Source organism: Natrix helvetica (genome assembly GCF_964273705.1).
Source record: "Natrix helvetica genome assembly, chromosome: 11".
Taxonomy (NCBI): Eukaryota; Metazoa; Chordata; class Lepidosauria; order Squamata; family Natricidae; genus Natrix; species Natrix helvetica.
The window spans coordinates 7,219,883-7,231,973 of record NC_138562.1 but is presented as its reverse complement, the minus strand read 5'-3'; the positions used below and the strand labels follow the sequence as shown (position 1 = coordinate 7,231,973).

The window sequence follows — 12,091 nt, the reverse complement described above, 5'->3', positions numbered from 1 at the left end:
ATCCTGATCTTTTAACCTCTTGAAACAGCATAGTTGGGGGGAAGGTTAACATGCTGTTTCTTTCCTTTTTTCTGTTATTATTTTAAGAAGCAGTATAAATAAATAATTTTTAAAAATACAGTCTTCCAGATGTCTCCCTCTTTCTCTCTCTCTCTCTCTCTCTCTTTGTACGGGAACTACTCAAGAATGTCAGGTGGAGGAGAATCCAGGGACTATGAGGCTGCATCAAGTTGTAGGTCAAAAGGGGGATTGATAAATGAGTGGAAAATCAGATGTGGCAGTTGGAGAGTTGGAAATCCCATCAAAGCTCAACTTCAACTGACCACTGTTTCTCTTCCTCAAGTTCTTCCACACCCAGGGACCATGGAGATTTCCTTCGGCACAAAATGTACAATCAACACCTATCCTCCTGTGCTTATTGGTGGTGGAAAGAATGTTCTCCCTGCTCTCCAGGATGGTGACCTCTGGCAGTGGGAGGACATCTCCAGCTGTATAATCATTGGGATGGGAGAAGGAAGATGTTATAAAAATGATGAAACCTCCCTCCCCACTGCGTCCCATATATGTGTGTGTGTGTGTGTGTGTATACACACACACACACACACACACACACATATAAGGGACGCAGTGGCTCAGTGGCTAAGATGCTGAGCTTGCCAATCAGAAAGATCAGCAGTTCAGCAGTTTGAATCCCTAGTGCCGCATAACGGAGTGAGCTCCCGATCCTTGTCCCAGCTTCTGCCAACCTAGCAGTTCTAAAACAAATAAAAAATGCAAGTAGAAAAATAGGAACCACCTTTGGTGGGAAGATAACAGCGTTCCGTGCACCTTCAGCATTGAGTCATGCTGGCCACATGACCATGGAGAGGTCTTTGAACAGTGCTGGCTCTTCAGCTTTGAAACAGAGATGAGCACTGCCCTCTAGAGTCGGGAACGACTAGCACATATGTGCGAGGGGAACCTTTACCTTTATGTATGTATATATAATCTGTGCAAACAGATTAATATGACAAATTTCACTAGTACCAGCGTACTATGTAATATTCAAATCCTACTTCTAAGCCATCGCACAGCACCAAAGTCTGACAGCAGATACAAAATTGGGCCACCTCGTCATCCTGCATGGGAATTCCCAGGAGAACAAGGATTTCTCTACCCATTCAGAGGATACTTTGGGGAAGTTCCTGGCCTACCTCAAATTCCACCATATTTGTGGGATCCTTGATGCTCTCTGGGCTTGGTGGTTTTCTTTCAGACATTTCATTACCAAACTAGGTAACACCACCTCACTGTTCAATCCTGGACTATAAATATTTTTTTCTATGGATCCCAGATCCTATTGAACCTGAGGACCTTATCAAAAAAATAGATTAGATTAACAGAGTTGGAAGGGACCTTGTAGGTCATCTAATCCAACCCTCCGCCCAAGCAGGAGACACCATTTCTGACAAATGGCAGTCCAATCACTTCTTGAACGCCTCCAGTAATGAAGCTCCCACAACTTCTGAAGCCAATCTCTGTTCCATTGGTGGATTGTTCTCACTGTCAGAAACTTCCTCCTTATTTCCAGGTTGAATCTCTCCTTGATCAGCTTCCATCCATTATTCCTTGTCTGGCCTTCGGGTGCTTTGGAAAATAGCTTGGCCCCCTCCTCTTTGTGGCAGCCTCTCAAATATTGGAAGACTGCTATCATGTCTCCCCTGGTCCTTCTCTTCACTAGACTAGTCTTACCCAGTTCTTGCAACCGTTCTTCATTTGTTTTAGTCTCCATTCCCCTAATCATCCTGGTTGCTCCTCTCTGCACTTTTTCTAGAGTCTCAACATCTTTTTTATAGTGTGGTAACCAAAACTGGATGAAGTATTCTAGGTGTGGCCTTACTAGGGCTTTACAATGTGGTAGTAGTACCTCCCTTGACCTTGATTGTATCCCTCTGTTAATGCAATTTAGGATTGCATTCGCTTTTTTGGCTGCCGCCGCACATTGCTGGCTCATAACCTCCTGGCCTCTTCTCTGATTGGGCCTCTCTTTGGATTAGAAAGGAGCTGCCTTACATCAAGAGAAGAAGGCTAATGATCCAGACATGTCTGGAAAGAAACATGAAACGCATTTTGGATGCAGAGTTAGTACATGTTGAGATATCTATATGGAATCATAAAAAACAAGCTTCTTGGCAATGAGAAAAAGAATATAATGTGATAAATGTTTTTACACAGCCAACCCAAGTTGTGCAATCATTGAAAATTGCTGCATTTCCTAGAACTCTTCACCAGGTTACATACATATGAATGATTCTTCCAGATAAACAGTTCTAAGAAAGACATGAGTTTATTATTGTGTAACTTCAACTGCTGGGACGCAGTGGCTCGTGGATAAGATGCGAGCTTGTTGATCAGAAAGGTCGGCAGTTCGGCAGTTCGAATCTCTAGCACCACGTAATGGAATGAGCTCCCGTTACTTGTCCCAGCTTCTGCCAACCTAGCAGTTCGAAAGCACGTAAAAAATGCAAGTAGAAAAATAGGAACCACCTTTAGTGGGTAGGTAACAGCGTGCCGTGCGCCTTCAGCATTTAGTCATGCCAGCCACATGACCACAGAGATGTCTTCAGACAGCGCTGGCTCTTCGGCTTTGAAACAGAGATGAGCACCGCCCCCTAGAGTCAGGAACGACTAGCATGCTTGTGCGAGGGAAATCTTTACTTTTACCTTAACTTCAGATGCCCTAATTGGTTACTGCAAAAAGTTTTCAGAGATGTGTGTATGCATATCAAAGTATGACACACCCACAAAACACATAAATATTATTGGACTATCTTGCAGTTGGTGTAAATTGATCGTATTTGTCTGGCTTTGCATGACACACGAAGGTGGAAGTTGTGGTCGTAAAACCCTGCAACCTGGATTCCCATAACACAATCCCGCAACAGCAATATTTAAATCCAGTCATAGGCTTATGAGCTGCAGGAAGAGTGACATTGGTGTATACATTCGTGTGAATGGAGATTTTAATCCACTTTAACGCAAGAAGGATGATGTTTGGTAAGAGTTGGTAGAATAACAATATTTTTTTTCTTCTGAGATACCTCTAAGGAGTATCTAAGATATTCGGATATTTAATGAGATTCAGAGTTGAAAAATGGAAAAATATGGCCAGAAACAATAGCAAAATCGAATTCACTCCAACGGGTGGCAACTCCAAACTTAATAGGATCCATTTCCACTAGGAAGAAGGGGTTAAAAGGTCTGGCTGACAGTAATCCAGTAGATACATTTGTACATTTGTATTACTAAATTGTAATCAAGAGACCACCAATGCTGGGATCCACCCATTTTTATGCTGTGGGGAACAGATCAGGAATTTCTGCTTTTAACCCAACACTGCCCCAGCCAAACTTAGAAAACAGTCATTTATACTTGAAATCAAGCAGGTGGAAAACCCAGGCAAAATGACACCAATGTTGCATTTGGGAAAATGTTATAGGAACTTTTTCTCTCTGCTTCCCAGAAAGTTAAGAATCTAGGATCCCAGAACACTTCTTAAAAAATGAACATTCAGAAGAAATTACCAAAAGAAAAGAAAAACAAGGATAGATTTTTGGAATCTGTCTATAGGACAATAAAGGTATTTGCAACCATATCAGATAGGAATGACCACCAATTGGGAAGGTTTTTACAAGGGGGTTGAGCAACTTCATGGAATAATAGCATGGTACCATTGGGCCATGATGGCTCAGTGGTTAAAGATCTTGTCAGCTGAAAAGCTGGCAGCCCAGATTTGAGACCTGAGTACCACACAACGGGGTGAGCTCCCATTCCTTGCCCCAACTCCTGCCCACCCATCAGTTCGAAAGCATGCAAATCAGGGGTGAGTTGCTACTGGCAATACTGCTGGTTCAGCATGCAAAAAAATGTCTAGGCATGCGCAGAACTGAAAATCAATATGGCGCCACCACCAATAGAACCAGCTCAGGGGCGTGACAGGCTGTTACTACCTACTCGGCCGAACCGGGAGGAACCCACCTCTGATGCAAATGCAAATAGATAAACAAGTACCACTTCGGTGGGAAGGTAACATTGTCCCATGTGCCTCGATGAATAGCCATGCTGGCCACACGACCACAGAAAATGACTTCGGACAACACTGGGCTCCCTTGGCCAAGAAATGGAGATAAGCACCTTACTCTAGAATCGGTCACGACTGGACAGGGAAGCTCACCCGTCAATCTGACAACTGTCAGAGAGAATTAAAGTGAAGTGTGAGGGGAGTTGTGTCCTGCTTGTGTATCTCCCAGAGTTAGGAGTCTGGGGCTCATTCTAGCTGCTCTACATACCAGAAAACTACATTTCCCCCCCTTATCTCTGAAATAGACCAACATGGTCCATTAGAACATCTCATTGCTTACACCGAATGTTTCAGCCCACCCACCAAGCAGCAGCGAGCTGTAAGTGCTGCCAACAGAGGAAGGAGGGAATCCGCTCAGTAACAGGAAGAGTTATGACCTGCATTAGAATTGACTTCCCAGAGACTTATAAATCATGTACTACTTCCTATGTCCGTGCAAATTAATCAAGGTTATTCTTTTCCCCTGCTCACTGGCTGCCTTCGCTGAAATCTCTGTGGATGGATTGCAGGCCGTCCATGGGAAGTTCTCAAGCGTTGGCTGGATTCAGCTTTTCTCCTTCACAGCTCTTGCCCTCATGCTCCAGGCAAAATACTAAGGGTGTGCTTGTTTTCTCCAAGGCCAGAATGAGGGCGAAGGCTGTTCCTCTTCATCAGACTCAAAAGGAGCCACTTACCATTTTAAGATTATTAGAACTTCACTTCCCCTTTTCCAGGACGTGGCATATAAGCCCTGCTTGACATTGGTCCACAGTATTGACTTTTTTCTGTTATGTATTCAAAATGGACTATGTGTGTCCAGTGTATATACATATGTAAGTATGTATGTATGAATATATGTGTGTGTGTGTGTGTGTATGTATGTATGTATGTATGTATGTATGTATGTATGTATGTATGTATGTATGTATTTGTGTTACAACCCCTGGTATGCCCATATTTAGGAAGGTCACTACTCCCTCTTTCTGTCCTTCGGCTCATCACAGAAGACCATGCAGGCAGAAAACCATATTTAAAATTTTATTTTTAATCAGTACAAATACAACACACACACACACACACACACATATATATATGTGTGTGTGTGTGTGTGTGTGTTGTATTTGTGCTGATAAATAAATAAAGGGAGACTAGTATAGATCTATTTCAAGCTATTTAGCTCTCATCAGCTAGCCATACCCTTACTGGGATTTGAACCTGGGCTGTATTACATATTAGGCAGGAGTCTTAGCCACTAAGCCACAGGCTCTCCTCCTTATCAGCTGAGCCAGGGAAATAGTATGTATTTGTGTTACAACCCCTGGTGTATGTATGTGTGTGTGTGTGTGTGTGTGTGTGTATGAATATATGTATGTGTGTGTATATATATATATGTGTGTGTGTGTGTGTGTGTGTATGAATATATGTATGTGTGTGTGTATATGTGTGTGTGTGTATGTGTATGTATATGTATATGTATATAAGGGACGCAGTGGCTCAGTGGCTAAGATGCTGAGCTTGCCAATCAGAAAGGTCAGCAGTTCAGTGGTTTAAATCCCTAGCGCAACGGAGTGAGTTCCCGTTCCTTGTCCCAGCTTCTGCCAACCTAGCAGTTCGAAAGCAGGTAAAAAAATGCAAGTAGAAAAATAGGAGCCATCTTTGGTGGGAAGGTAACAGCGCTCCGTTCGCCTTCAGCGTTTAGTCATGCCGGCCACATGACCACGGAGACGTCTTCAGACAGCGCTGGCTCATCGGCTTTGAAACAGAGATGAGCACCGCCCCCTAGAGTCGGAAACGACTAGCATATATGTGCGAGGGGAATCTTTACCTTTATGTATGTACTGTATATATATTCTGTGTAAACAGATTAATACCACAAATTTCACTGGTGCCAGTGTACTATGTAATCTGTATATTCCATAATATAAAATTATACACCAGAGTAATATGCATGTTGCACAGAATACGACGTGCATATGGAAGCGTATGACTAGTCGTTTTCCCCCCTAACTACTTGTATAATAATTATTCTTTATAATATTCGTGTTGTCTTGTATTCTTGTATAGACTGCACCAGTAGAGGTTAAACCAATTTTGTTGTGTACATGATGCACAATGACAATAAAAGCTTTGAACACTGAGATATGCTTATATAACATATGTATATATGTGTGCATGTATGCGTATAGTTATACGTATATTTATTTTCTTTTAAGAGTGGGCATCAGAATTTCATTTTTTAAATGTGTGCCGGTGTGTTCACAGAAAAAAAGTGACAATAAAGGTTAGGAGCATCTCATCTTACCCGAGCCCCTTTCTCGGGGAAGCACTTGCAGCCGGCTGTACAATCGCGACCTCCACAGACTCCATGGTAAAATTTCTTCCCACCCTGTAAAAAAAAAAAAGGAAACAAGAACAAAAGTTAACAATTTGGCACCTCTAGCCCTAACTCATCTTCCTCCTAAAACATTCATTGGATGGACAAGTTATATTCGGTTGCAAAATCTGGGTCATCTAACACTGGACACCGAATCTCAGCTTGCGATGAACCCAAAAAATACTTCTGGCCTCTTCTCACTGGTCTTCCACTTGTCCAAAATAAGTCAGTACCAGAGGTGGGTTGCTCATGGATTGGACGAACCAGTAGTAGCGGCAGTGGGAGGCTCCGCCCACCCATGCCAGATACCTCTGCGCATGTGCAGAAGCATTGTGCGCATGTGCAGGCACACATGGGAGCACATGAACCAGTAGTAAAAACAATCCACCACTGGTCAATACAATATAATAACATTTATTCAAACTGGACCAATATAAATCACACAGCATCTCCCAAGCCCTCCTGTCAAAATATTCATGAAGCGGCAGAGACATGGTAACAAGGTCAGCCAATGAATAGGCATGGTAACAGGTCAGGCAATGGGGCTTGTTTGGAAAACAGAAATGTAAGTTTGGAGTCTAGCTGTGCCTTAACTGCAGCTCTGGGTGCTGTGAAAAAGGAAACAGAAACTAATTTAGTCTGGACTTGTCTGCTGATCTGAACTGAACTGAAACTGTTCTCTGCTGCTGGTATTGTATCTATATTCTTATATATAAAGAAGTTTCTTATTTAAATGAATCCTGATGCATCAGTTATCTGTATGTGCTTTCTGGATTTGATTTTTGCAACAAACTCTGAAAGTTTTGCAGAAAGAGATGCGGGAAAATATGACCCCAGACCCCTGAATCCCAAAGCATTAAAATCCAAAGTAATCGATTATCAAATGGCAAAATATTGGAAATAGCAATAGCACTTAGACTTATATACTGTTTCATAGTGTTTTACAACCCTCTCTAAGGGGTTTACAGAATCAGCCTATTGCCCCAACAATCTGGCTCCTCATTTACCAACTTCAGAAGGATGGAAGGCTGAGTCAACCTTGAGTTGGTCGGAATCGAACTTCTGGCAGTGGGCAGGGTCAGCCTATAACACTGCATTCTAACTATTGAGCCACCACATCTGATGCACGTTAGTAAGTTTGGCCACATGAGTTATATTGGGAGTCAGGTTCTGTGGATTTTACTCTTTTCTAGCTGGTGCATTACGAGGAAAGCCACATATTTAACCTAATGCGAATATATTGCATTTTTTAATCGTTGCAGCAAGGGAGAATATATTAATCTATTTTAGATTTTGGATCTGGGACTCTTTCTTCAGCTACCAACACCTCTCTTCAAAGGCTGACTGGGTTTCCAAAACATTAGATAGCCTCACAGCAAGCCCAAGCACAGAATTCGTTTTGAAAAAATAAGGAAACGTGTCCTATAAAATGCCACCTTCAAATCCTACTTCTAACTTTCTTCTGCTTTGTTTGTCCACAAAGGTCATCCGCGCACTTGTGAATGAACGAAATCTGAGCAGGGAGGAAGTGCAACAGGCCAGTTGGCAAAAACCCAGGTGTTGCCTGTCACACAAGCATTTTATTTACGGAAGAGGCTCCTGCAGGCCCTGCTAAGTGACTGAAACAGCAGGTTAAAGCATGCAGTCATCAAAATCAGCTTTTGACCTTCTGGAAGGGAAATCCCAGCATTTTTCTTGCCTTTCGGAACCAATACAGCTATAGAACGGGCTTCCTTTGACTCTAGTTAGGAGTTCAGACCCCTACTTAACACCCCAGCAATAAGATATGATAGAAGAAGATATAAATCCCTAGTGAGACCACACTTGGAGTACTGCATCCAGTTTTGGTCACCACACTATCAAAAAGATGTTGAGACTCTAGAAAAAGTTCAGAGAAGAGCAGCCAAGAGGATTAGGGGACTGGAGGCTAAAAAATACGAAGAACATTGTAGGAACTGGGCATGGCTAGTCTAGTGAAGAGAAGGACCAGGGGAGGCATGACAAAAGTCTTCCAATATTTGAGGGGCTGCCACAGAGAGGAGTGGGTCAAGCTATTTCCCAAAGCACCTGGAGGCCAGACAAGGAATAATGGATGGAAACTGATCAAGCAGAGATTCAACCTAGAAATAAGAAGGAATTTTCTGACAGTGAGAACAATCAACCCATAGAACAGAAGTTGCCTTCGGAAGCGTTGGGAGCTTCATCACTTGAGACTTTCAAGAAGAGATTGGACTGCCATTTGTCACAAATGGTGCAGGGTCTCCTGCTTAAGTGTGGGGGTTGGACTAGATGACCTATAAGGCCTCTTCCAACTCTGTTAATCTGGATCTGTAAAGTCATAGTAATGCTGGATTTTCACCAATAAGTATAGCTGGAGTCTAGCTAGGATTCATTTTAAGGTGAATAAAACCATAAAGGAGAATAGCCAATAGTCCTCGACTTATGGCCACAATTGAGCCCGAAATTTATGTTGTTCACTGATACAATTGTTAAGTGAATGTTGCCCCATTTTGTGACCTTTGTTCTCACAATTGTTAAGCGAATCACTGCAATTGTTAAGTCAGTAACACGGTTGTTAAGTGGATCTGGCTTCTCCAGCGACGTCGTTTGTCAAAAGGTCACAAAAGGGTATCACATGACCCCAGGAGGCTGCAACTGTCATAAATATGAATCACTTGCCAAGCATCCGAATTTTGATTCAGTGACCATAAAGCTGCAACAACAATCATAAATGTGAAAAATGGTCATAAGTCATTTTTTTCCACTGCCATTGCAACTTTGAATGGTCATTAGATGAATGGCTATGAGTCAAGGATGGCCTGCATTGTCTGTTCTCTGATCAAGCAAGACAATCCTAGTGGACACCATTTAAATAGGAGCCAGCCTTGTGCAGCAGCTGCCAAAAAAAACCAACACAGTTCTCGGCTGCACAAACAGAGGGATAGAATCAAGATCCCGTGAAGTGTTAATACCACTTTATAATGCCTTGGTAAGGGGGCACACTTGGAATACAGCATCCAGTTTTGGTCACCACAATGTAGAAAAGATGTGGAGACTCTAGAAAGAGTGCAGAGAAGAGCAACAAAGAGGATTAGGACTGGAGACTAAAACCTATGAAGAACAGTTGCAGGAACTGGGTATGTTTAGCTTAAGAGAAAGAAGAACTAGGAGAGACATGATAGCAGTCTTCCAATATCTCAGAGGTTGCCCCAAAGAAGAGGGAGTCAAACTATTCTCCAAGGCACCTGAGGGTAGAACAAGAAGCAATGGGTGGAAACTAATCAAAGAGAGAAGCAACTTAGAACTGAGGAGAAATTTCCTGACAGTGAGAACAATTAATCAGTGGAACAGAAGTTGCCTCCAGAAGTTGTAAATGCCCCAACACTGGAAGTCTTTAAGAAGATGTTGGATAGCCATTTGTCTGGAACAGTATAGGGTTTCCTACCTAAGCATGGGGTTGGACTAGAAGACCCCCAAGGTCCCTTCCAACTCTGCTATTGTATTGTATTGTATTGTATTGTATTGTATTGTATTGTATTGTATTGTATTCCATTGTAATTTAGCTATCTCTGCAAATCCCATTGTCTTCACCAAAAATTCCTCTATAGCAGTAACGGCTAACCTTTTTGTCGGCACATGCCAAAAGTGTGCATGCCAGCACCCATAATGCAATGTGTATGCGACCCCCCCCCCGTGTGCCCTGCCCCCATGCATGTTCACCCCACCCCACGCATGCAACACTCCCGTGCTCCTCTTCCCCCCTGTGCATACGACCCCCGCATGCCCGCCGCAGAGAAAACCAGCTGGCCAGCGGGAAGTGCGTGCACAAGCGCAGTGGAGCTGAGCTGGGGCGATGGCTCGCGTGCCAACAGAGATGTCTCTGGCACATGTGGTTTGCCATCACGGCTCTATAATGTTGGGTCTTTCCAGCATTGAGCATATAATAATCCGCCTGCAGTTGTCATATATCATGATTAGTGCTTTGCAAAAGGACTATTTGTACATCTTAGCTCTCGAGCAGCAAAGCCCGCAATTGCTGCAAATCGAGTAAACTATCGTTACAAGCATCCATTTAGTATCTGCTTAGAACCAAGGTACTAATTGAGGCATCACAACAGCTGTTGCCCCGTTCATTTTTTGCGAGTTCCCTTGGTGAGAAAGCTGCAGGCCAGCACTGCTTTTCTTTTCTTTAACAGATCCTTAGAAAAAAGGAAGATAATAACTAGAGATTCCAAAAATGTCAGGCCTGGGCCAAGGCTATTAGGTTTCATACAAAGACTCGGGTTATGTAATAGGCGGCTTATAGGATTAGAGAATATTGCATTTGTGGTTCTTAATTGAAACACATGCAAGAGAGGTTGGAGAAGAGAAAGTAAAGCTTTCAGGACTGACTGGGGCAGAGTGAGAAAGGGAGGATTTTTTTTCCCACGCCACTACCTGTGCATAAAATCTCCAGGGCAGCTCCCCTGTTTAAACCTCAAATGAAATTAATTGCGGGATGAATGGGCATGGAAACCAGCACCGGGCTTCAAATCGTCCCCTATTTATCTTTCAGGAGTCAGCCAGACAGTCTATCACAGTCTTAGTCCAGTGCGTGTAATGTGAGCCCGAGTGCTCCGAATTAATTCACCTTAAGAGGCTGTAAATAAAAATTAACAACAAACTTTAAAAGCCTCTGTGCGATTAGAATCCGTTAAGTGAAGGCTGCAAGGTACACTTGGTGCCTAAGAAAGTATCTAAAATTATATAAAATGAGAGGACGTCTAAAATTACAAAAATGTAACATTATCTAAAATTTATGTAAAGTGCGATATGTACAACGACCCAAAAAAGAAATAAAATATAAAATTATGTAAAATAAAAAGCACAAAACCTGGGCCATGAGCACTGTTAAGAAAAGGCAACTCAACTCAACGGAGCCTGATCAGGAGATTGAGATTAAATCTGATACACAGAACATAGAACAGGATTGGAAGGGACCTTGGAGGTCTTCTAGCCCAAGCAGGAAACTCTCTACCACGCCAGACCAATTGTTGTCCAGTCTCTTCTTGAAAACCTCCAGAGATGGAACACACAGAACTTCCAGAGATAAATGAGTAGGGGACCCCAGTGCTAGATTAATTTAATTAATTTAATGTAATTTATTTGATTTCTAGACCGCCCCTCTCCCCGAAGGGACTCGGGGCGGTGTACAGGTACCGAATTAAAAAACCTTACAAATAATCATAAATATAGTTAAAAACGAATTAAATGTTAAACCCCTGTACAAATTTATAAAAGTTAAAAACTAAGCCTAAGACCAAAATTTAAAAATACAGGCTGGGGTGGAAGAGCTGGAATTAGGCCAGGCCGGCTAGATTAAATAGGTGGGTTTTGAGCTTCTTACGGAAGGAGCGGAGGTCCGTGGTTGTTCTAATATCAGGGGGAAGGTCATTCCAGAGGGTCGGGCCCATCACAGAGAAGGCCCTTCCCCTGGGTGTCGCCCGCTGGCACAGCCTAGTGGACGGCACCCGGAGGAGTCCCTCTCTGTGTGAGCGAATCGGCCGCAGGGATGTATGGGGCAGGATACGATCCCGCAAATAACTAGGCCCTGTGCCATGGAGCGCTTTGAAGATGAT

General features: G+C 42.9%; 1 protein-coding gene across 2 annotated transcripts in view; it reads right to left on the bottom strand.

Moving 5' to 3' along the window:
• COL4A6 (collagen type IV alpha 6 chain) overlaps positions 1 to 12,091 on the bottom strand; it is a 203,971-nt gene that overhangs the window by 127,760 nt on the left and 64,120 nt on the right. For both annotated transcript variants that reach the window (XM_081963965.1, XM_081963966.1), the window contains exon 3: positions 6,402 to 6,485. In XM_081963965.1, the coding sequence (XP_081820091.1) occupies positions 6,402 to 6,485 (84 nt within the window). The remainder of the gene's footprint in view (positions 1 to 6,401; positions 6,486 to 12,091) is intronic.